This window comes from Urocampus carinirostris, chromosome 3 (genome assembly GCF_059441175.1).
Source record: "Urocampus carinirostris isolate Australia breed hairy pipefish chromosome 3, RoL_Ucar_1.0, whole genome shotgun sequence".
Taxonomy (NCBI): Eukaryota; Metazoa; Chordata; class Actinopteri; order Syngnathiformes; family Syngnathidae; genus Urocampus; species Urocampus carinirostris.
This window is the reverse complement of record NC_142351.1, coordinates 550,461-575,091: the sequence shown is the minus strand read 5'-3', so window position 1 is coordinate 575,091 and position 24,631 is coordinate 550,461. Positions and strand designations below refer to the sequence as shown.

The 24,631-nt window shown below is 42.3% G+C and overlaps 3 protein-coding genes across 3 annotated transcripts in view; all 3 read right to left on the bottom strand.

Moving 5' to 3' along the window:
* Positions 1 to 24,631, bottom strand: part of LOC148368184 (uncharacterized) — a 316,699-nt gene that overhangs the window by 149,458 nt on the left and 142,610 nt on the right. The gene's annotated exons all lie outside the window — the stretch shown is intronic.
* On the bottom strand, positions 6,891 to 14,613 carry LOC148368193 (uncharacterized). Its single transcript, XM_088330222.1, has 3 exons — positions 14,417 to 14,613; positions 13,239 to 13,331; positions 6,891 to 9,155 (listed from the first exon to the last, which is right to left on the bottom strand). Exons 1-3 carry the CDS (start codon positions 14,475 to 14,477, stop codon positions 7,792 to 7,794), a joined length of 1,518 nt encoding a protein of 505 aa, XP_088186348.1. The 5' UTR covers positions 14,478 to 14,613; the 3' UTR covers positions 6,891 to 7,791.
* LOC148368192 (uncharacterized) lies at positions 17,010 to 24,211 on the bottom strand. Its single transcript, XM_088330249.1, has 3 exons — positions 24,007 to 24,211; positions 22,845 to 22,937; positions 17,010 to 20,070 (listed from the first exon to the last, which is right to left on the bottom strand). Exons 1-3 carry the CDS (start codon positions 24,065 to 24,067, stop codon positions 19,022 to 19,024), a joined length of 1,203 nt encoding a protein of 400 aa, XP_088186375.1. The 5' UTR covers positions 24,068 to 24,211; the 3' UTR covers positions 17,010 to 19,021.

The following is a 24,631-nucleotide window of genomic DNA, read 5'->3' as shown; positions in this document are numbered from 1 at the left end:
GCTTTCTGGTGTCTCGTTTCATCTGGAAGGACCAAAGCATGGCCGACTTAGGTGCCTAACTTGTTTGGGCAATTGGGTTGGCCACGGTCCAAAGTTTTTTGTAAGTGTTTTTTTAGGGGGGGGATTCAATTTCTCACGGTACCAGGTAAGGCTTCAAGTTATTGTCTCACCTGTTAGGACACCCACGCTACACTCATTTGCGGGCACTTGCTTGCAAAAACAAATTCAGGCGAGAAAAAAACCCTTCTATATCTGTGTGTTCCAATTTGATGATTGATGATTTAATGTTAGTAGAACTTGCAATGGGCATAAAAATTTATGTACATATACATTAAAGGATTTTATAGTTTAGACGATTAAATACAAGTTACATTTATCGAGCGCAATAAAGATATTTGCTGAGTGAGCTTCAGATCACGTTGTTCCGAATGCGAATGTTTTGTTTAGTTCTGTTGATAACAGACACACAAGGACAAAACATCGAGGCGATGTGGTGAAGCCCACGTGGGGGGTTTTCCTGACGCGCCAACTCGCGGAAAAAGGCGTGGGCCGGAAGAACTGCAGAAGATCGAAGGAGAATGGAGGCTCGACGAAGACTCGAGCGACACTAGTTCGGTGCTTTGGATGGAGTTAATATTCAAGAAATTAAATCTGCCCTCGTGTGGAAATGCCGGGTTCTTGTCCGTCTTTTCACAAAAAGAAATGTGCACGCATTGTCAGGTGAATGAAGGTTATGTTTGGTTAATGGAGTCAGATAACTAAATCGAATAATTTGGTAAATGGTACATTTTTAAGATTCCGATTCAGATCTACTTTATTGTCATTCTAGTACACGTGTATACAGAAGGAAATGTCGATACATCTGACCCGCACGGTTTCCTTGAATGTACAGATATAAATCAAATGTTGTATTGAGTTGTAGCATTGGGTACTAATAATATACTAAATAATTATGGCTATATATAATATTTTACAGTAGTGCAAATAGTGCAAGAGGAGTAGCCAACCAGATGTGCAAAATGGGCAGTCAGGTAAACAGAACAATAACACTGTAACAATAACACTGTAAGTACAATAGTGCAGAGAAACAGATGTGCAAGGAGTGGCATCGGTGCCGTGACCCGTGACTTCCATCAAACTCGCCGAACCGAGGACTGTCCTACCTGCCACATCAGCTCACAGTATTTTTAGTTACATGAGTGTGTGAATTTCCCTACGGGGATGAATAAAGTATCTATCTATCATGAGCGATATTGTTTAGCTCATTACAGTACAGTGTCACGGTGATACGCAGGCTGCTGATTTATTTTGTGATTTTGACTTATTTACATTTTTTTCTGTTAATCTTTGAAACATGTTTAATCAGAGCAATGTGTTAGCTCCACAATTTGACACACCTATTCACTTTGGCATGTTTACCCCCATCCCCTCTGATGATAGTTCTACCCCAGGTGGTGTTACACATAGAGTAGATGTGATTCCTAATAATTTATATATATATATATATATATATATATATATATATATATATATATATTGGAAATGTGTTGCTATTTTGGCCGTATGCAGTGGAACCTGGGTTTTGGACCATAATCCGTTCCAGAACCCTGTTCGAAAACCGATTTGTTCGATCACCGAAATCATTTTTCCCATTAAAAGTCATGTAAAATCGTTTTAATCCGTTCCCCACACCCTGAATATTTACCACGAACGTAAACATGAACCTAACCCGGGCTAATTTTACGTTCACGTTAGCTAACATGAGGGTGTCAAAATAAAAAAATCAGACTTTTACACGTCATTTAGCACCCGGGTCTCCGCCACAAGTGGTGAGCGCTTAAAAGATAAAGAAAAGAATTGTGAATAGGATTTCTTACCTTTGTGGTGGTCTGCAGAAGCCATGCTCTATTCCCTCGAAAGAAGGGAAACTCGCACACCTTCTTCATATTTTGCTATTATTTCTTTCTTAAATGCAATATGGGGGGCAGTAGCTCAGGAGGTAGAGCGATCGTCTTAGGATTAAGGGATCCCAGTCCGAATCCTGGCTTGTCCGTGTTAAATGTGGAAGTGTCCTTGGGTAAGACACTGAACCCCCAATACCCCCAAAAAGCAGGTTAGCGTCTTACATGGCTGCAATACAAGGCCACTATTGGGAAATGTGAAGCACAATGTAAAGCGCTAGAGAAATGCGTTCATTAGTTGTACGCACTACTCTCTGCTAGCACTGACCTTCTTCCGCGGCATCATTAGGGGTTAAAACACTCTGTTCACCGATATTAAAAACGAAAGCAAAAAGGAGTGCGCGTTGCCGTGACAACAGTTCTTCACAAGGGGTGGGGGCAATCTACACGATCTACACCCGTACACCGCTCAGCATCGCCCCTAGCGTACCGGCGTTGGAACTCCGATTTTTCAAATGAAAAGCCGAGCAAGAATTTTTCCAAATTTTTGGTCGAGAACCAATTTGTTTGAACTGAGAGGCGTTTGAAAACCCAGCTTCCACTGTATGCATATATATATATATATATATATATATATATATATATATATATATATACACACCGTAAATTCCGGACTATAGAGCGCACCTGATTAGAAGCCACACCCACCACATTTTGGGAGGAAAACCGATTTTGTACTTACACAGGCCGCACCTGTATATTAGCCGCATGCGCCCACATTAGAACATGTAACAGAGTCACAAAACTAGCCCTAACCCCGGCTTTGAGTCCCGCGATTGAAGCTGAATATAAAGTATACAGTCCAAAAACCATAGCCGGCAAAAGGAACAGTTAAGTGTGAGGTGCTGTTTAATGTTTACTGTGAGAAGGACAATTTAGGCTTCAGCAGTCGCAATATCCGCCCTAACACGGTATTAGCCTTAAAAGAATTATTACCTACGGTAACTTCAGCCTCTCCTTCGTAAACTGGGTCTGTTGACTCACTTACAAACAACTTCAATACTGCTTTGGTTAATGTTCTTGATTCTGTGGCGCCCCTAAGGGATAAATACCGACCTAAGAAGAATACACCTTGGTTTACTGACGAAACAGGTTACTCAAACGAGGTTGCAGAAAACTTGAACGAAAATAGCGCACTACTAGGCTGGAGGTCTTCCGACTTGCCTGGTGTGACAGCTTGCTGAAATATAAAGTAGCTCTTGCCTCAGCTAAAGCATCGTTTTTGTCTAAGATTATTGTTGTACATAAGAATAATCTGAAACTTTGCTAATGATTTATGGAGTATTTTAATAAAAAGATTCAGCTCATCAGGAATGTAATCTTAAATGAAAACCTTTCAACTTTGTCCTACCTTAAAGATGTGGAGGTGTTGGGTAAGGACGGTGGCGACGGTTGTCCGCTTTTAATGATTTGTCCCTTGATAGTCTAACACAGATGATCAGTAGGGCCAAACAAACTACGTGCCTGCTCGATCCGTTTCCAGCTTCACTGGTGAAGGATCTGTTTGGGATCCTAGGACCATCAGTTTTAAATATTATTAATATATCGCTATCCTCGCGTATTGTTCCAGTAGCCTTCAAGTCTGGCATCATTAAACCCACGCTTAAGCGACCTAACCTTGACCCGGAAAGCCTAGGTAATTTTAGGACAGCGACAATTCTGCCATTTTTTGCAAAATGACTCAAAAAGTTCATTGCACAGCAGCTAAATGACTTCATGTCAGAAAAAAACCTCTTTGAAACTGTCCAGTCAGCATTTGGGGCAAATCACTCTACTGAGACAGCCCTGGCTAAAGTAACCAATGATCTCCTTTTATCAATAGATTCCGCGCTGCTTTTGATACTGTCGACCACAACATATTATTGGTTTGTCTGGAACGCGTTGGTAACTCAGGAACTGTACCCTCGTGGTTTAGGTCCTACCTGTCAGACAGGATACAATGTGTTAACAATGGCAATCTGACCTCTAAACAATCGAATGTCCCTTGTGGTGTTCCTCAAGGCTCTGTACTTGGCCCCCTTCTTTTTAGTATTTATATGATCCCGCTTGGTGACATTATCCGCAAGTATAATATTAGTTTCCATTGCTATGCAGATGACACTCAACTGTATGTGCCACTGGAAAAAACTGGACATTTAAGTTTTAGAAATCTGGAGGATTGCCTTACTGAGATTCAAAGATGGATGTCATATAATTTTTTACGCCTTAACCCAGAAAAAAACGAAATGTTGATTATTGGTCCAGCTCACTGTCGTCATTTGTTTTCAAACACTACCCTGAACCTAGACAAATGTAATATCACCCATAGTGACTCGGTCAAAAATTTAGGTGTTATATTTGATCCTAATCTGTCGTTTCAGTTACACGTGAAAAATATGACTAGAATAGCTTTCTACCACCTCCGTAATATTGCGAAGATTCGTTCGATGCTGTCCCGATCAGATGCAGAGATTTTAATTCATACGTTTATGACTTCTCGGCTCGATTACTGTAATGTATTGCTTTCTGGTCTCCTGATGTCTAGCATTAAAAGTTTGCAGCTGGTTCAGAATGCGGCACCTAGACTTTTGACTAAGACTAAAAAGTTTGAGCATATTACACCTGTATTGGCCAACTTGCACTGGCTCCCAGTCCACTTAAGATGTGATTTTAAGGTTCTCTTATTAACATATAAATGTTTGCATGGGCTTGCACCCTCTTATCTCTCCGATTTGATTTCTTCCTATGTTCCTGCACGGAGCCTGGGCTCGGAAAATGCCGGTCTACTCGTGATTCCGAGAGCCAAGAAGTCTGCGGGCTCGAGAGCGTTCTCCATCCGGGCCCCGGTGTTGTGGAACGCCCTGCCTCTGGAGATAAGATCTGCAACCTCAACGGAAGTTTTTAAATTGAGGCTCAAGACACACTTCTATTCCAAAGCATATGATTGATGCCCACCTCGTATTCTGTTTTGTCCTGTCTTTTTCTGAGGCTTGCCTGGCTGATACGAAGGAGAAGGATGATTTGGGATGGGTCAGCGGACCGGGGTCTGACCTGCAGCATGTCAACCCCTGCATTTACCAGCTGGCGTCGTCGTTGATGTCATGCTCTTTCCGGACATTTTCAACATCTTACCTAGTGTTTACTATTCTGTGTACAGTAATGCTAATTGTAATTAGAGGTAAGATTTATGGCCCGAACCCGAACCCGAGGCAATTTCGGGCCGGGTCGGGCCCTGAAATGTCAGTCATACGGTCGGGTCGGGTTCGGTCCTGCTTTTTTTTTTTTTTTTTTTTTTTTTAATTTATTTATTATTAAATTAATTAATAATGTGTTAAATGTTCATTAAAAATATATACTTAAACTATGTATGGACACTAGACCAAGGAATACTTGTTATAAAATAAATAATTTGGATAAAACGGAGAAGGAGCTGTAATCGCTATTTAACGGAGCCAGAGCATGCTCTGTGCACGTGACGTGAATGCTGTCCTCTTAATAATCTTCCTCTCCGCAAATTCGCATGATTTTGGCCTGGTATCCCCGATATGGAGTCGGACCAACAAGAAGTGAAGGATAAACTAAAGAGAGGAGAACTGACAAGGAAAACACACTCTGGTAAGAGTGAAGTGTGGAGCACTTTCAAATTGATAGTAGAAAATGATACAGAGACTTGCGTTGGCTTCGCTGAGTGTCAATGTGGCAATTTGCTCGCATACGATAGCAAAAAGACGGACCTCGACGCTGATCAGACATTTAAAAAGCTGTCCTGGCAAAAGTAATGAACGTCAGCCATCTATATTATCATTCGTCCCAAAGACAGTCCCTCTTCGCGCTAAGGGCACAACACCCCCTCTCAATGAAAGTGCTGCGCTAAAATCTTAAGGACGTACTGCTGCTGTGGATTATGGCCCAATGATCAAGTTGTCAAAATGACGGACGCCTTTAAATGTTTTCGCTACCTCAAAAAAAAACCGTCAATGACAGATTGTCGCTTAATGTAACATGTGCAGTGCAGACACAGAAATATAAAAGATGTAAATGTTTAAACAGTTTTATTTAACTTAGGCCTAGATGTTGTAACAAAAGGCAGAGTTTAATTTGTTATCATAAATCACCCCTCCTTATAAATAAAATATGTAATTTCGGGCCCCCTCGGGCCGGGCCAGCAAATCCAGTTAATTAGTCGGGCTCGGTCTGGGTCGGGTTTAATACCCCTCGGGCCTGCGTCGGGTTCGGGTGCTTATTTTGGGCCCGATCTTACCTCTAATAGGCTAATGCGATTGGCTGAAAAGGCAGAAACAAGGCAGAGATACGTTTCGACTGTTTTTTTTTTAATCCATTACGGTGTGTTTTGGAGTAAACCTTTTCAGGACGTTACGTACTCTGGTGGAACTTCATGGCTCCAAGACCATGTCCTCGGTGAGCGACGTCAGATTTAGAGTTTCAGGGATGAGTATACTATGAAATCTTGATATTTTGAATGCCAAAGGTTGAAGCATCGGACTAAATTGAACATTATTAGTTTTGATTGTTAAAGGGGGAAAAAATTGGGCCACTGATGGGTCACGTCTTGTATATACTATATAATAGTTCATATTTCAGTTTAATGTTGTCTTACAATGTGGTCATGGTGATTTCCAGTCTCAACTTCATCTTTGTCCAGGAAAATCCAAGTCCCTTTTCTGTGGTGCTCCCGGTTTCCGACACAAATTTATTCGAAAAAGCCTGTGTCTAGCATTTATTGTGAAGGATGCAACTTTAGACACAATGTATTTTCAACTTTTATCGATCGATTTTGTAGTTTGTTGATATGGATAATGATTGATCGACCCACAAATAATGCAGGCAGTCTGATTTGATTAAACTACGTTTTATTCACAGGACAAAGAAAATGGAATCAAACAAAAGTATAAAGCACATTGTTGACACAAGCACTCAGTGTGAGCAAGGAGGAAGGTGGAAGAAATGATGCAACAGGTTAAGAGTATCGATCAATGAACCCGGATTTAAGATAATAGACTCATTTCAATAATCAAGGACTCTTTTCATAGCGTGCCAACATGGGATATTTGCCCAAAACCCCAAAAACAGGTTCTTGCGTGACCATTCTTGTGTATTTTTTAGAACAAAAAAAGTCCCTCAGGTGAGGAGTGTGTGAGAAGCAGCACATGGCCAAGCAGGAAGATGAAGAAATAAAGCTTCCCATCTCTTTTGGCAGCGGACTTCACGGGGATTGTTCCCATCCGGACGACAGGGACGGAGAGAACCACAAGCTCTCCAAGCTTTGGGGCTCTGGTGAGAACAGGCCCCAACCCTGGGGATCTAGGTCGGCCATCTTGTTGTTATGATAATTATAATTATCGATAAAAGGCAAAATTTTATGGGGAAAAGAGATAAAATAGATCATCTATCAAGAAACATGACACATATGCAGATCATGAATCTTTTGAATCCATTTGAAGACTTTGGGGTCACAAATCTTTATGATACAACTGGAGAGTCTGCTCACTTCCTGTGAATGAATGTGGCTTTTTTGACGTGGTAGCAGTCAGTGGTTTAAAAAAGGAGAGGGCAAATGGTTTTGTGGCCGTTATGTTCCTATAGACGACCTGTATGATACTTAGCCAATTGAATGTTTTACAACTCTTAGTGAATTTTTGACCACAAACTGAGCAGGCAAAAATCTTCTCGCCAGTGTGGGTTCTTGTGTGTCATTTCTAGTGTCCAATAATAGTCTGAAAAAATGTCTTTGTAATAACCTGGGAAGCCCTTTGAGACTCTTGTGATTAAGGGTAAAACAAATAAAAATCAGTTGACTTGACAATATGGATATTTTTTTTTCACCACAATGTCAACAGGTCAAAGGCTTCTCTTCAGTGTGGGTTAATGTGTGTCTTTTTAAGTTCTGACTTGAAGTTAATCTTTGACCGCAAACAGAGCAAGAAAATGGCTTCTCCCCAGTGTGGGTTAATGTGTGTGTTTTTAAGTTTCCACTTGTAGTGAATCCTTTTTCACAAACTGAGCAAGAAAAAGGCTTCTCGCCAGTGTGGGTTAATGTGTGTCTTTTTAAGTTTCCACTTCTAGTGAATCCTTTTTCACAAACTGAGCAAGAAAAAGGCTTCTCGCCAGTGTGGGTTATGGAATGTATTTTTAAGTTCCAACGCTGGGTGAATATTTGACCACAAACTGAACAGGCAAAAGGCTTTTTGCCAGTGTGGGTTAGTTGGTGCATTTTCAAGTGTCCATTTTGGGCAAATTTTTGACCACAAACTGAGCAAGAAAAAAGCTTCTCCCCAGGGTGCGTTCTAAGGTGTATTTTCAACTTCCCACTTTCGGTGAATCTTTTACCGCAAACGGAGCAGGAAAAAGGCTTTTCGCCAGTGTGGGTTCTGATGTGACTTTTTAAGCTCCCACTTGTAGTGAATCTTTTATCACAAACTGAGCAGGAAAATGGCTTCTCGCCAGTGTGGACTCGTTTGTGTATTTTCAAGTGTCCATTTTGGGTGAATTTTTGACCGCAAACTGAACAAGAAAAAGGCTTCTCGCCAGTGTGGGTTAATGTGTGTCTTTTTAAGTTCTCATTCTGTGTGAATGTTTGGCTGCACACTGAACAAGAAAAAGGCTTCTCGCCAGTGTGGGTTATGGAATGTATTTTTAAGTTCCAACGCTGGGTGAATATTTGACCACAAACTGAGCAGGCAAAAGGCTTTTTGCCAGTGTGGGTTAGTTGGTGCATTTTCAAGTGTCCATTTTGGGCAAATTTTTGACCACAAACTGAGCAAGAAAAAGGCTTCTCGCCAGTGTGGGTTATTTGGTGTATTTTCAAGTGTCCATTTTGGGCGAATTGTTTACCGGAAGTTGAGCAAGAAAAAGGCTTCTCCCCAGCATGGAGTTTCATATGCACCTTCATATAAGACTTGCTTCGAAACGTTTTTCCGCACTGGGAACATGTGTTACCGCCTTCAGCGTTTGCGGAGCGGGACGCGTCGTCTTCATCCGTTTCCAAGTGTTGACGGGAGCTGATGCTTAGAAGCTCCTGCCGACCGTTATCTTCGGCGGTTGAACGGACTTGAAAATTTTCTTCTTCTTTCAGGTGAACAGGCTCCCCATCTTCTGTCTCTTGCTTCACGTGATAAGGCTTCAGATCCTCCTCAATTTTAACGTCAGGCAACTCTTGTTCCTGCTGCGCAGTAGCAAGATATTCTCGGCCGACGTCTGCAAGACACAAGTCACGTTTATTTGTATTGCCCTCAACTCGTTCAGAAACATTGTCCTCAAGTGCCAAAACGGAAAAAACATTCGAAAGGCTGATCAGTAAGTATTAGGACTTTGGGAATGAAATGCTCGTTTTTAGAGGATAAAAAGGGGCCGGAGGGACTTCCGGCGGCGCTACGAGGTAGACGGCAGCAAAGAAAGTCGCTCGGGCAAAAACCACAGAAGACAAATGTAATACATACTAGGAGAAAGACAGAAAGGCTACAATTTGTGACTCATATAAAAAAAACACTTCAACAAAACACGGTCAAGGAGGGGAGACTCGTTGAGGAAACGGGCGCTAAGGAGAAAACGACCGAGGGTGCAGAAGGAATGTCATCGGTCGACGAGGGACGCCACTCGGCCATCCTCCGCGAAATCCCTAAAAGAAGGCGAGAACACACCGAAGCAGCCGGCGGGAACAAGATTGCCGTGGCAAGACTTGAAAAGGAAGAACTTCTGGAGCGCACTTTGTCGCTGGAGCGGAGGCTGGAAGGCACGGAGGAGCTACATGCTAACACGGAGGAGCCAACGACGAGACCAGAAGAATCCGTAGCCTTCCTGCTCCGACAAACGAGCAACAAAGTGGGAGGACTTGGAGTCAACACTTGGCATACATAAGAAATGATTCGCCCCATTACAAAACGGGAAATACCAGATACAATAAATAACTTCAAAATAAATAAATCACCCAGGGGTGTTCTCCAAAAGCTTTAAGGAAGAATTAACAGCGGTACTGCATAAAGCAGGGGTGTCAAACTCATTTCGCATCGTGGGCCACATATGGCCTAGGGAGATGTCAAGTGGGCCGGACCATTAAAATTATACCATACTCTGCTATAAATAACAAAAATATCATGTCTTTCCTTTGTTTTGGTGTAAAGAAGCACAAGAACATTAGGAAAATATTGAAATTTAATGAACTATCCTTTTACAAAACATTTCATAAAACACCTCATATTTCCTTAGACAAATGTGCAATTTACTTTTATCATTCACAAATATGCATTGCAACTGATCCCACTAAGGCACAAAACTTTAATTGGTACAGAAAAATATAGTAATGCACTTTAAGATTAAATGAGACTTTTAAAGAAAGGAATTTTTGAACCACTTACACATACGCATATACAGGGATCAGAATGGAGATTTTCATTTTCAGCTGAAATAGCCAGGGTCCGGGAATAAACCAGGGCGGAACCCCCCCCCAAAAAAAGCTCCTGGGTTTTAGGCAATTTACTTGTCCAAAACCATGCTTATATTTATCATTTAAGTAACATTTTTAGAAGATTAAAATAATTTGCCCACATAACTTTTTTTGTAAATACTGCAAGATAAGTTCAATGCAGTTCAGTCCCTACAGCTTGTGGAACAATGCGGCCAATTTTTCTAACAGCCGCCAGGGTGCGCCAGAGCAATTAAGTCGGAATGCCTTTGGGGTTCAAAAAAGCGGAATTTTTTTTCCACTTTCAAATTATCCTGCGGGCCTGATCGAACCTCCTTGGGGGCCGGTTCCGGCCCGCGGGCCGTATGTTTGACACCCCTGGCATAAAGTATTTAACTCGGCGCTAACAAAAGGAGATCCCCCCAAATCGGAAGCCATCGTAACAGTCTTGCACAAAGAAGGAAAAGACCCAATAACGTGTGAAAGCTAGAGACCACTTACTTTACCTTCTTAACATCTCAAAATTCTTACAAGCATACTGGCAAAAAGAAGGCAGAAAATCATAGCGGGATTAATGAAAATGGATCAAACAGGGATTATTCCGGGAATACGGGGCGCAAACATTATCGGCAGGATACTAAACATAATTACGAGCACAAAATGAAATCGTTGGAACAACTCCAACAAGAATTTGACCTGCCCAGAAATAATTTTTACAATTATTTGCAACTAAGGCACTACCTCCAGAAACATGACGAATGGGGGAAAAAATGTAAGGAGCCGACTCAAGTGGAGGAATTATTAATAATTGACTGGTGAAAAGGGCACAGCAGCGCCTGTACTTCCTGCGGAGGATGAAGAGAGCCCACCTGCCCTCACCCACCCTCATCACATTCTACAGGGGCACCATAGAGAGTATCCTGACCAGCTGTATCTCTGTGTGGTGTGGAGGCCGCAGAGCCGACCGGGGTAGTGTGAGGAGGGTGACCAGGACGGCAGAGAAAATCATGGGGACTTCTCTCCCCTCCATTCAGGACATTGGCCAGAAGCGCTGCCTATCCCGAGCCAAGAACATCATTAGGGACCCATCTCACCCCCATCGTGGACTGTTCACTCTGCTAACCTCTGGGAAGAGGTACTGCAGTGTGCGGTGCAGGACCACCAGGTTCCGCAATACTCTTGTCCCCCTGGCCAGTAGCCTGTTAAAGTGTCAATGACGCACATAGTAGGTTCAAACTGCATCTGTTTGTTTTGTTTTTTTGCACTACGGGCAGTTCTTTATACCTAGCCACTCCTTTGCACATCTGTTCTCCTCTGCACTATCATACTCTAGTGTTATTGTATAGTGATTTGTTTACCTCACTGCCCATTTTGCACATCTGGTGAAAACTTTAGGCAAATGTTCTGGATTTGCCCTTTAATATGACATTTCTAAAGACAGAAATCAAATGGAGTATTGGTTGGGAGTTGCGGTTGGACCCAATGGCCTACGTAGTAGGAATATAGCCAGAAGAATTACCGTCTATCTCTCTACCTTGGTCATATCCCTCAAGAGGGGTGACCGACAGCAAGACAAACACATACAATAAAAAGGGAAAAAGGAAAATAAATAACAAAAAATGTTTTGGACCATGGCCAACCCAATTGCCCAAACAAGTTAGGCACATCGGCACCGAAGTCGGTCACGCTATCGTCCCTCCAGAAGAAACGGGACACCAGAAAGCGGCCGTGTCACTCGGGTCAGGGCGACACAACAGCAGGGCCCGACAGCTTTCGCTGGTTTACCCCCGCTGCATCATACGGGTGCCCAGCTCATCCTCCGTGTTTGTGTACTGGCAGTTGAGTGGCCTTTTTATGCTAGTTTTTGTTTTTTGTCAATCATACATCATGGTTCGATGGTGTCCAAAGGGCTCTAGTCATAGTAACGTTCACTTTTGGAGCTTAGCTTCCTTAACTTACCTGTAAATAACTAAGATAACACATGTTGGATATGTTATGCTGAATGATTCAAGGTCAATTTTAACGGAGAGGCACTCCCGGTAGTCTACAGATGGTAAGGTGTTAAGAGATAGGGTTTGAGTTCCATATTAGGGTTCTAAACTGAACGTAGGGTTGAGAGCTCGGGTTACAAATGAAACACAGTTAGGAATAAGGTTACAAGCTAGGGTTTGGGCTGCAAGGTTTTAACCGATTTCAGGGCTCCAAAATACGGTCGGAGATGGAGTTGGGGTTTGAAACTAAGGTTAAGGTTTTTGTTCTGTCGATCGGCGCAGGAATTATTGTCTGGTCAACAGAAATAGATAGTAAAGGTTATGCTTCTGCTAGCAAAGAAAATGATGACAGTGTCCTGCCTGAAACCACAATCCCCTGACATAAAACAATGGAGAGACGAATGAAAGCGATTGTAGATTATGGAAAAAACATCACTGCAGAGTGAACTTTTGTCATGATTGCCCCAGACTTCTGCACAAGATGTTAAGTATGGCAGAACGAGAGAACAATATCATAAATACAATGCATTATAGTTTAAAACAAATTTGGCTTTATTCATAATTGAAATGCTTTAAAAACTTTCGTTTGGATGTGTCTGATGTGTGTTTTCCAGCCTCATTTCTTGTCCATTATCACCCCTAAACCTTTCTGATTTCTATTGCAACACCATCCATTTGGACTTCTAAATCTTGATTTGCCTTGCGATTAACAAAGAATATGACTTTGGTTTTATTTAAACTTAAAGATCACTTATTTTTATCCATCCATACTTTTAGGTTAATGACTTCATGATCATTGCACGATCATTGCATGATCATTATTTTTGGGGCCACGCCCAACGACTTTCCCTCCAAAATAAGGACGTTGCGGAAAGTAAAACCACCAACCTGCTCTGTTCAACACAATTTGGAGTATCTTGTAAACAGTTCCTGGACACTGTGGTTCTTGCCACGCAGGAGGAAGATGGTCTTCACCGATGTCTGCAAAACACAAGTCAAATTGCATTTATTTGTGACGCCTTTACTCACAGAAACTCACAAAATGCGCAGAAAACCATTGTAACATCAACCTGATCTGAAAGCTACAAGAGGGCAAGGAAAGACTCAAAAAAAGGTCAGGATGCGGAAAATGAAGAAACCTTGGGAAGGAAACGCACATGAATTATACAGGAAGTCATGAAAACAGGGTTCATACATGGTTTTCATGGCCAAATTCGAGCACTTTTCATGCACTCCCATGGCCTTATTTTATTCCTCTCCAATACCTCCAAAGGGGAAAAAAAATCCAGCGGCCACCAGAAGAAAATGTTTTTGTTGTCGTCTTTGATGATTAAAATAAAGTCGCTATCTTGCTCCTAGCGCATGCTTTGTGCTATTTTGGGATGTTCCCATCCACGACCTATGATATTTGTGTGTGAAAGCGCTGCTATAATAGCGCCACCTGCTGGTATGGGGTAAAAGTTTCGGCTTCTCATTTTGTGATTGGAAGGTGGGAGTTAGTTGGCAGTCTACAGTGCGCCGCTCACGGTAAGCCACGATCTTTCGGTGCTCCGAAAAAAGTTATTTGTAAAGATTAAAACCTTAGCTGACATGTCTCTACATGCACACTAATGTGATTGATGTTGTCAGGCTGTTTGAATTTATTCTTGTTTAGTTTCTGTCGCCTTTTGTGTTAGTTTTGCCGGACGTTGCATGTTGTGCTAAAATGCTAATTCCCCTTATAGTGTTGAAAGCCAGCAATGATCGGAAACCACGTTTGTGTGTGACTCATTCATTGCAGCAACTGTATTAAAAGCCTCATCATCCAGTCCAGCCCGAATGGGGATCTTAGGTTGGACAGCTACACCGCAGTTACAAATTATATATACATATATAAAGTTTGGATGCGACTTCGTACCAGATGCTGCTAAACTTCATTTGATTTCCTGCACTTTTAGTATTTGCTGGAGGTGAAAAACGAGTCGTTTACTGTAACCCGCTAAAAAAAAGTTGTATTTGAATTTCAATTCTTTTGCAAAATTTTGGAAAGCATTGTTATTGTAGCAGAAGAAAAAAAAATGTCCAACCTTCCCCGAGCTGCTTGGAAAAAGCGTCCTCTTGTCGCGGTCCTTCCTCACTGGAGCGCATTTTATCCGTCTTTCAACGAAAAAACTCCAACTCGGGATTAAAAAGGACCACAAAGCGAAACTTCTGTCGAGTTGACGTCGTTTGAAGTCGAGTAGAGGACTTTCTCCACATTCTATTGTTCGGCAGCCATGACACCTCTTCGTTCGAAATCCCGCCGCAATGGATTGTGGGTACAAGTGACACGGATCACATGCTGCGTTCAGGAAAATGGGTGTTTCGGGAGATCCTACCAGATTCAACCGAAAAGCGTCTCCAAAATGTGGAGAGTCGGGGTTTTCTGACCCCCAACCGGGGAAATGTGATTAGAAAGACACTCAAAGAGGGATGTCCTATTTGAAAAGTTGGGGTACATAGCCTTTCTCCTGGTCGGAGGTTGGAAAACTCAGTTGTCGTCTTTTCGGGAACGCAGCAACAGAAAACACATAGAAGACGAGATAGGTCGGCGACAAAATAACTCGATTCGTCCGGTGAACGACTATGTTAAGGCAATATATGTCAAAAAACGGAAATTATAAAAAAAAAGTTGAAGAAAAAGCAGTCACGTGTGTATTCATAAGTTTTGTTATGTTTAAATTCCTGCTGAAATATTTTGTCTTGTTTGTGTTTAAGTATCCTGCAATGACGAGTCCAACAGTGCCACCTGCTGGTGCAACAAAGTTGAAATTTGATTTCATTTTTTTTTTTTTTTAATTCTCACACAATCCGTGTTTTTGTTGCATTGCTGTTAAAAATGTTGGTACCGCCTTCATTTGTTAAGCAGGGTTGGGGAGGGTTACTTGATCTGGATGACTTTCAATGACTTTTGGATGACTCCAATAACAAATATGCTTATAAAAGACAAAAGAAACTCAATAGGAATAAGATGACTCCATTTTGTGCAGGCTTGGGGAGTAACGGGATCCACGGAACGGCAAAAATGATGTTTGGATTTATTTTCACTTTGTTTCTGTCGCATTTGATGTTCGTTTAGCCAGAGATCAAAGCCAGGAGAGAAAGCTTACCGCGTGTTGGGAGTCATCATTTAGTTCCTATTGAGTTTCTTTTGTCTTTTATGAGCATATTTGGTTTTGGAGTCATCCAAAAGTCATTGAAAGTAATCCAGTTCAAGTAACCCTGCTGTTAAGACATGTGCTGTGCGGCCGCCTTTTTGGTTTGCCGTATGTGACGACCCTCTTTCACGCACGACACAAGGTTTCACAATCACTCGGTTTATTGCCTGCATTCGGTCAACAGAACAATACAAAAGTCAGGGGCATCTGTTCATGACTGCAATTATCTCCAGCGCGTACAAATTGAAGCTACGGCAAGCGCTGAAGCCCATAAACTGCCAGACGAAAAAGACAGTCGCAGATGCCCATGACTTAACAACTAAAGGAACCACCGGAATATTAACAGTAATACGACAAAAACACAGATTTTGTGAGAATTCCAAAAAACATTCAAAGCAATCAAATTTCAACTCTGTTACACGTACCTTCGGCTCAAAAACACTGTGCTGAAGGTAAGCTGTGCCCAATGTCAGTTGGATAAAAAAAATGCATATTTTGATAGATATAGGAGCTGCTTTCACGAACTATCTTTGTATATAAGTTGTGCTAAATGACGTATATATAAAAAAAACACTCATAAAGTAAAGTAATGTAGCTTGTAACGATGATGCAACGTGTTTCGATGCAACCACGCCACGAGGTGCGGCATGTTGAGCGATGTCCCGTTTTTGTCGGCAGTCTCCAGCGCGCTGCCAACGATGTCGAAAACAGGCGGAGGTGCTGACCACATGGTGCGCGTTTGTTGTGTCGCTCAAAGCAGCAACTGGAATAAAAGCCTCATGTTCCTTATGTTCATATGGCTTTCCAGTGAGAACTTTACTTTGGTCCATGATAATCCAAGTCCCTTTTCTGTTTTATCTTGACTTATCCTGAGAAATATGATGACACCACGTTGAATAAGAGCTTGCTCTGTCCACTCCACGCATCGGCCCGGTATTGCAGTACCTCCGGGAACGGTGCATTCGCAATGATCGCAGCAAGGCTTCAGGGCTAGGACCTTAGCTCGGCCTTTTGGCTGAGAGTAAGTGTCCCGGCTCCCAGGCTTTGCAGCATATTATGAACTGACCGATAACGGATAATAAATAACGAAGATAGAACAATAACCCTTAAAAACCCCAAAACCCCATCTCGACTTAACAGAGTTAAGTTTCGATTCTGGCAAAAGTAGCGTGATTTCAGACTATTCCAACCCATTACCACATGGCTCTCAATTATATTTATTTGGTTCAGAATCTAAGTTGGTGGTAATCAATTCGGTCAGCAGGCGGCGCTCTTGGTTTCCGACACGAATTTGTTTGAAATAGCCCGCGTCTAGCATTTATCATGAAGGATGCCACTTTAAACACTATGTATTTTCAGTTTGAAATGATCGATTTTGGAGTTTGTTGATATGGATAGTGATCAGTTCAGAAGAAAAATAACATCGACCCAATAATAATGCAGTTTGATTTGATGAAACTACGTTTTATTCACATGACAAAAAAGATCATATCAAGCAAAAGAATAAAGCACATTGTTGACACAAGCACTCAGTGTGAGCGAGGAGGAAGGTGGAAGAAATGATGCAACGGGTTAATAGTACTGATCAATGAACCCGGTTTGAAGATAATAGATTCATTTCAAAGATCAGGGATTTTTTACAAGCGTGCCAAGATGGGATATTTGCCCAAAACACCAAAGAGGTTGTCGCAATAACCATTTTTGTGTACTTTGGAGAACAAAAAAGTCCCTTATGGGAGGAAATGAAATGAAATGAAATGAAATGAAATGATCTGCATTTATATAGCGCTTTTCAAGTCAATGACTTCCCAAAGCGCTTTACAATGTGCTTCACATTTCCCAATAGCGGCCGTGATCTGTGCAGCCATGTAAGGCGCTAACCTGCTTATTGGGGGTTTTAGGGGTTCAGTGTCTTACCCAAGGACACTTCACCATGTAACACGGGCGAGACGGGATTCGAACTGGGATCCCTTGATCCAAAGACGAACGCTCTACCACCTGAGCTACTGCCGCCCCAGGGAGGAGTGTGTGAGAAGCAGCACATGGCCAACCAGGAAGATGAAGAAATAAAGCTTCCCATCTCTTTTGGCAATGGACTTCACGGGGATTGTTCTCATCCGGACGACAGGGACGGAGAGAACCACAAGCTCTCCAAGCTTTGGGGCTCTGGTGATAACGGGCCCCAACCCTTGGGATCTAGGTCAGCCATCTTGTTGTTATGATAATTATAATTATTGATAAAAGGCAAAATTGTATGCGGGCACACGAGGAAATAGATCATCTATCAAGAAACATGACGCTTATGCAAAGCCTGTATCTTTTGAATCCATATGAAGACTTTGGGGTCACAAATCTTTATGATACAACTGGAGAGTCTGCTCACTTCCTGTGAATGAATATGGCTTTTATGATGTGGTAGCAGTCAGTGGTTGAAAAAAGGTGAGGGCAAATGGTTTTGTGGCCGTTATCTTCCTATAGACGACCTGTATGATACTTAACCAATTGAATGTTTTTATTTTACAACAATTTTTGACCACAAACTGAGAAGGCAAAAGTCTTCTCGCCAGTGTGGGTTCTTGTGTGTCATTTCTAGTGTCCAATGATAGTCTGAAAAAATGTCTGTGTAATATAGTGCAATAACCTGTGAAGCCCTTTGAGACTCTTGTGATTAAGGGCTTTACAAATAAAAATGACTTGACAATATAGATATTTTGTTCTTCACCACAATGTCACCAGGTCAAAAGGCTTCTCGCCATTGTGGTTTCTAGTGTGTAACTTCATATTTCCATTTTGGGTGAATCTTTTTACCACAAATTGAGCAAGAAAAAGGTTTCTCCCCAGAGTGGGCTCTACTGTGTAACTTCAAGTTTCCTTTGAGAGAGAATCTTTTACCACAAACTAAGCAGGAAAAAGGCTTCTCCCCAGTGTGGGTTCCAGTGTGTTTTTTTATTTCCCACGCTCAATGACTCTTTTACCACAAATTGAGCAAGCGAAAGGCTTCTCGACAGGGTGGGTTCTAATGTGATTTTTTTCAAAATTCCAACTGTGAATAAATCTTTGACTGCAAGCTGTGCAGGTCAAAGGCTTCTCACCAGTGTGTGTTCCATTGTGTAATAAGTGTACGTTTTGGGTCAATTTTTTGTCGCAAACTGAGCAGGAGAAAGGCTTTTCGCCAGTGTGGGATCGAATGTGTCTCTCGAGTGTCCAATTGAAGTTCATCTCTGACCGCAAACTGGACAAGAAAAGTCTCCTCGCCGGTGTGGGTTAATATGTGTCTTTCTAAGCTCCATCTTATGATTTAATAACATCTTGTAGTAATCTTTTACTGCAAACGGAGCAAGAAAAAGGCATATCGCCAGTGTGGGTTCTGGTGTGTATTTTTAAGTTCTCATTTTTAATGAATCTTTGATTGCAAAATGAGCAGGAAAAAGGCTTCTTGCCAGTGTGGGTTAGTTGATGTGATTTCAAGTGTTCATTTCAGGTGAATTTTTGACCTCAAACTGAACAAGAAAAAGGCTTCTCCCCAGGGTGCGTTCTAAGGTGTATTTTCAACTTCCCACGTCCGGTGAATCTTTTACCGCAAACGGAGCAGGAAAAAGGCTTTTCGCCAGTGTGGGTTCTGGAGTGTATTTTTAAGCTCCGACTTTTGGTGAATCTTTGACCGCAAACTAAGCAAGAAAAAGGCTTCTCCCCAGTGTGGGTTCTGGTGTGGGTTTTTAAGGACTCATTTTGGATGAATTTTTTACCACAAATTGAGCAGGAAAAAGGCTTCTCGCCAGTGTGGGTTCTGGTGTGTATTTTTAAGTGTCCACTTAAAGTGAATCGTTGACCGCAGATTGAGCAAGAAAAAGGCTTCTCAACACTGTGTATTAGTTGGTGTGATTTCAAGTGTCCATTTTGGGTGAATTGTCGACCGCAAACTGAACAAGAAAATGGCTTCTCACCAGTGTGGGTTCTAGTGTGTATTTTTAAGTACCCATTTTGAGTGAATTTTTTACCACAAACTGAGCAGGAGAAAGGCTTCTTGCCAGTGTGGGTTAGTTGATGTCTTTTCAAGTGTTCATTTCGGGGGAATTTTTGACCGCAAACTGAACAAGAAAAAGGCTTCTCGCCAGTGTGGGTTCTGGAGTGTATTTTTAAGTTCCCATTTTGGGTGAATTTTTTACCACAAATTGAGCAAGAAAAAGGCTTTTCGCCAGCATGGAATTTCATATGCAACTTCATATAATACTTGCTTCGAAACGTTTTCCCGCACTGGGAACATGTGTTACCGCCTTCAGCGTTTGCGGAGCGGGACGAGTCGTCATCTTCCGTTTCCAAGTGTTGATGGTAGCTGATGCTTAGAAGCTCCTGCCGACCGTTATCTTCAGGTTGACCTTGATCTTCGGCGATTGAACGGACCCCGTCTTCCTCCTCAACAGGCTCCCCATCTTCCGTCTCTTGCTTAACGTGATAGGGCTTCAAATCTTCCTCCTCCTCCTCAATTTTAACGGCGGGCAACTCTGGTTCCTGCCGCGCAGTAGCAAGATATTCTCGGCCGACGTCTGCAAGACACAAATCACGTTTATTTGTATTGCCCTCAACTCGTTCAGAAGCATTGTCCCATAGTGCCAAAACGTGAAAAAATTCTAAAGGCTTAGGCGCTGCTGAACAGTGAGTATTAGGCCTCTGGGAATGAAATCTTCACGAGATGCCAAGAGTGGCTTTGTTCAGATTGTTTGCTGCGTCCCATTCTTCCCACTTTCCCTCGCTATTTTTCCTCGTCACTTGCTTTTGCGCGTGCATGAGCAAGTGTAACGTGTCCCAATACTCTCAAGTCAGAGGGAGAAGTCCCCTTCGACCCCCAAAAGAACCACTTCGGATGGAAGGAGGTCAGGAGCCGACTTGGAACAAAGTCACTTCCCAGAAGACGAATTCTCAATACCAACAAACATGGCTGGAAAAGAACCGCACAAATGTAAGTCCTTTTTCACAACTATGCATGTTTTTGAAACAAAATACATCGAGATGTCTTCGACATCAACACAACGGAAAACCTTATCGTTGCCTCAAAACATGAACATTGCCAAATGGCGACTTTACACAGAGCACAAATCGACCAAAAAAGCCACAAACGACTGTTGGCACTCCAAACCGCCGAGTACCTTAATTGTGCGGAAGATCGCGGTTTAGCCCTGTTTTTATCTTAAAGGAGTCGTACCTTCACATCCACACGGACAAAACGCCGGTCGCTGAAGCGGCATAGTCACGATAACGTTACGGATATATGTCATTGCGCGTGTTTACTGCGCACGATTCCGCGCGTCCCGTTTTCTTTACAATATGATGCTAACACGTGAGACCGAATCGATTCTTGACGCGGAGGGGAGGTCGGCATTCTGTAAATTCTATTCTATCGATTCTAAATTCTAAAGCATATGTGACGCTGGCCAATAGAAGGCTCCGACAGCCACGTCAGGTTTGTTCTTATCGATTCACTATGAAATCGTTATGCGGGAGACATCAGATCATTTCCTGTCTCGCGTCGAGTGGCGTCGGCCTGTTAGTGAGCAACTTGTGTCGAATGCGGTCATGCGGGCTAATGTTTCAGAGACTGTGGAGCAAACCAAAGCCCTGATCACATTCAGGGCAGAAAATGATGAGCAGTTTGGAGTGTCGGAGGTTTTTGTAAATGAAACATGAACAATGAAAGTTAAAGTAATCACAGCAGGCCGACCGCCAGAATTTTATTTTATTTTCGATTCGCGTAAACTCTGTCCGTGTATTGATATCTATCATTTGTAATACTTTACCACTACCCTGTATTCATTTTCGATTTTAATTTCTGTTCAGAATGGGAGGTGATACTCCCAAAGGGGGGATATGTTGTGGTAAATAGACTTGCATTTGTAGAATAGATTTGCAGACATTTAGAAATTTAGAAAGACTTGCTTGCAGTTGTGGGAAAGGTCGTTTCGTGCAAGGAACGGAAGTCTCTGTACAAACTGACCTCAGGTTGTTTGGAGAACTATCTCCTTATCTCGTTATAGGGAGACAAACACTTTTCCTTGCGAGAAAAACAAAATTCCTGTCAAGTTACGAGTAAAGATCGGACCGCCTTTTGGGTGTACACAATTGAAGCTATAAAATATTGCCATGTCCCGATTTCTGAGAGACCTTCATTGACAAGACAATAAAGTTGTATCTCCCTCCCACGAAGCTGGTTCGTGTGCTCCTTATCCACATATGAGAAGACTTTTCTCTCGATTATCGAACCTGCGATTTCCCCAACACATGTTAGCGTCATGTTTCGTACGGAAGATTACGATTAGCGAGGACGTACGATTAGCCTGTTTTAGCTTCATGTTTCTGTTAAGCATTCCAGGTAACCGTTCGGGGTGTTGGAATGGATTAAAACGTTTTACCTTATTTTAAATGGAAAAAAAAAATCACGGTGATCAAACAGGGTTCTGGAACGGATTATGGTCGAGAACCGAGGTTCCGCTGTAGTTGCCATTTCTCAGACCGGAATTGCAATTTGGGGGCGATTTTCGTTTTGAAAAGAAAAGTGCATTTTCAGGGAAAACTAACATTGTGACGTGCCAACATGACTCGAGATGACGTACCTAGAGATAGAGAGTTACAAAATAGCAACTATAGATGTAAAAAATCAAAACAGACCTGCAGTCGGATAGTCTTTCTTATCATGATAGAAAAAGACAACGAAATTGGAGGGTTATTGCTTTCAGCGTAAATAAACGATGAAGAGACCGGCAAGCTGCACACTGCAATCGGGTCCCAGCGACTTCTGCGACGTCTTTGTGATGATTGAAATGAGAAAGTCGACGTCAATTTCTAGACAATTCGGTCGAGGGGAGAGAAAATAGACGATGATCGCCGATAATAAAAAGATTCACGAATATGAGAAATTTTCACAGTTAAGCAAATGTGTCGTCTTCGAAACGGCCCTAGCGCACGTGACTGATTTAGGAATAATATACGTATTTTGAAAGAACGAGCGATAAAGAAGCCCGGACTTTGTTCGAAAGGAAAGTACGGCGGACGTCGACGGCCAAATACGAGATGTCAAGTGTTGTGGAAAGCAGATAATAACTCAGGATAAGGAAAGTTGAACCTGAAATGAACACGAAGGAGCTAACAATAGCTTATTGCGTGGCGGAAGTCTTGACCCAGGGGCGGGTAACCATCACGAGTTGTTAAGAGCAATTCAATAAGGAACCTTCCCTTTTTGCCATATGTCCTCTCTGCGTATTTTTGGGGCCACGCCCAACGACCTTCCCTCCGAAATAAGGACGTTGCGGAAAGTAAAACCACCAACCTGCTCTGTTCAACACAATTTGGAGTATCTTGTAAACAGTTCCTGGACACTCTGGTTCCTGCCACGCAGTAGGAAGATGGTCTTCACCGATTTCTGCAAAACAGAAGACAAACCGCATTTATTTGTGACGAAACTCACATCAACCTGATCTGAAAACTACAAGAGGGCAAGGAAAGACTCAAAAAAGGTCAGCATGCGGAAAATGAAGAAACCTTGGGAAGGGACTGCACATGAAATATACAGGAAGTCATGGAAACAGGGTTCTACATGGTTTTCATGGCCAATTGCGAGCACTTTTCAAGCATTTCCAAAGCCTTATTTTTTTCTCTCCAGTACCTCCAAAAGGAAAAAAAATCTAGCGGCCATCAGAGGAAAGTTTTTTTGTTGTCGTCTTTGATGATTAAAATAAAGTCGCTATCTTGCTCCTAGCGCATACTTTGTGCTATTTTGGGATGTTCCCATCCACGACCTATGATCTTTGTGTGTGAAAGGGCGGCTATAACAGTGCCACCTGCTGGTATAGGGTAAAGTTTGGGCTTCTGATTCTGTGATTGGAAGGCAGGAGTTAGTTGGCAGTCTACAGTGCGCCGCTAACGGTAAGCCACGATCTTTCGGTGCTCCAAAAAAAGTTAAATGTAAAGATTAAAACCTTAGCTGTCTCTACATGCACACTAATGTGATTGATGTTGTCAGGCTGTTTGAATTTATTCTTGTTTAGTTTCTGTCGCCTTTTGTGTTAGTTTTGCCGGACGTTGCATGTTGTGCTGAAATGCTAATTCCCCTTATAGTGTTGAAAGCCAGCAATGATCGGAAACCACGTTTGTGTGTGACTCATTCATTGCAGCAACTGTATTAAAAGCCTCATCATGCAGTCCAGCCCGAATGGGGATCTTAGGTTGGACGGCTACACCGCGGTTACAAATTATATATACATATATAAAGTTTGGATGCGACTTCATACCAGATGCTGCTAAACTTCATTTGATTTCCTGCACTTTTAGTATTTGCTGGAGGTGAAAAACGTTGTTTACTGTAAAAGGCTTAAAAAAGTTGTATTTGAATTTCAAACCACTATTCTTTCATATCAATTATCGACTTTTTGGCCATCCTGCAACATTTTGGAAAGCATTGTTATTGTAGCAGAAGCAAAAAAATGTCCAACCTTCCCCGAGGTGCTTGGAAAAAGCGTCCTCTCGTCGCGGTCCTTCCTCACTGGAGCGCATTTTATCGGTCTTTCAACGAAAAAACTCCAACTCGGCAGTAAAAGGGACCACAAAGTGATACTTGTGTCGAGTTGACGTCGTTTGAAGTCGACTAGAGGACTTTCTCCACATTATATTGTTCGGCAGCCATGACACCTTCTCCTTCGAAACCCCGCCGCAATGGATTGTGGGTACATGTGGCACAGATCGCATGATGCGTTCACAAAAATGGGTGTTTCGGAAGATCCTACCAGATACGACGGAAAAACGTCTCAAGAATGTAGGAAGTCGGGGTTTTTCGACCCCCAACCGGAGAAATATAATCAGAAAGACACTTGGGGTGCGAGGCCCTGGTTGAAAAATTGGGTTACATAGCCTTTCTCCTGGTTTGAAGTTTGAAAACTCAGTTGTCGTCTTTTCGGGAACGCAGCAACAGAAAACACATAGAAGACGAGATAGGTCGGCGACAAAATAACTCGATTCGTCCGGTGAACGACTATGTTAAGGCAACATTTGTAAAAAAAGGAAATTATAAAAAGGTAAAAAGAAAAAGCAGTAACGGGTGTATTCATCACTTTTGTTCAG

Coding starts and splice junctions, on each gene's coding strand:
- LOC148368193 (XM_088330222.1), bottom strand. CDS start 14,477: ATGCGCTCCAGTGAGGAAGGACCGCGACAAGAGGACGCTTTTTCCAAG. Junction 13,332..14,416: donor TTCCAAGCAGCTCGGGGAAG/GTTGGACATTTT, acceptor TGTGTTTTGCAG/ACATCGGTGAAGACCATCTT. Junction 9,156..13,238: donor AATTGTGTTGAACAGAGCAG/GTTGGTGGTTTT, acceptor TGTGTCTTGCAG/ACGTCGGCCGAGAATATCTT.
- LOC148368192 (XM_088330249.1), bottom strand. CDS start 24,067: ATGCGCTCCAGTGAGGAAGGACCGCGACGAGAGGACGCTTTTTCCAAG. Junction 22,938..24,006: donor TTCCAAGCACCTCGGGGAAG/GTTGGACATTTT, acceptor TCTGTTTTGCAG/AAATCGGTGAAGACCATCTT. Junction 20,071..22,844: donor AATTGTGTTGAACAGAGCAG/GTTGGTGGTTTT, acceptor TGTGTCTTGCAG/ACGTCGGCCGAGAATATCTT.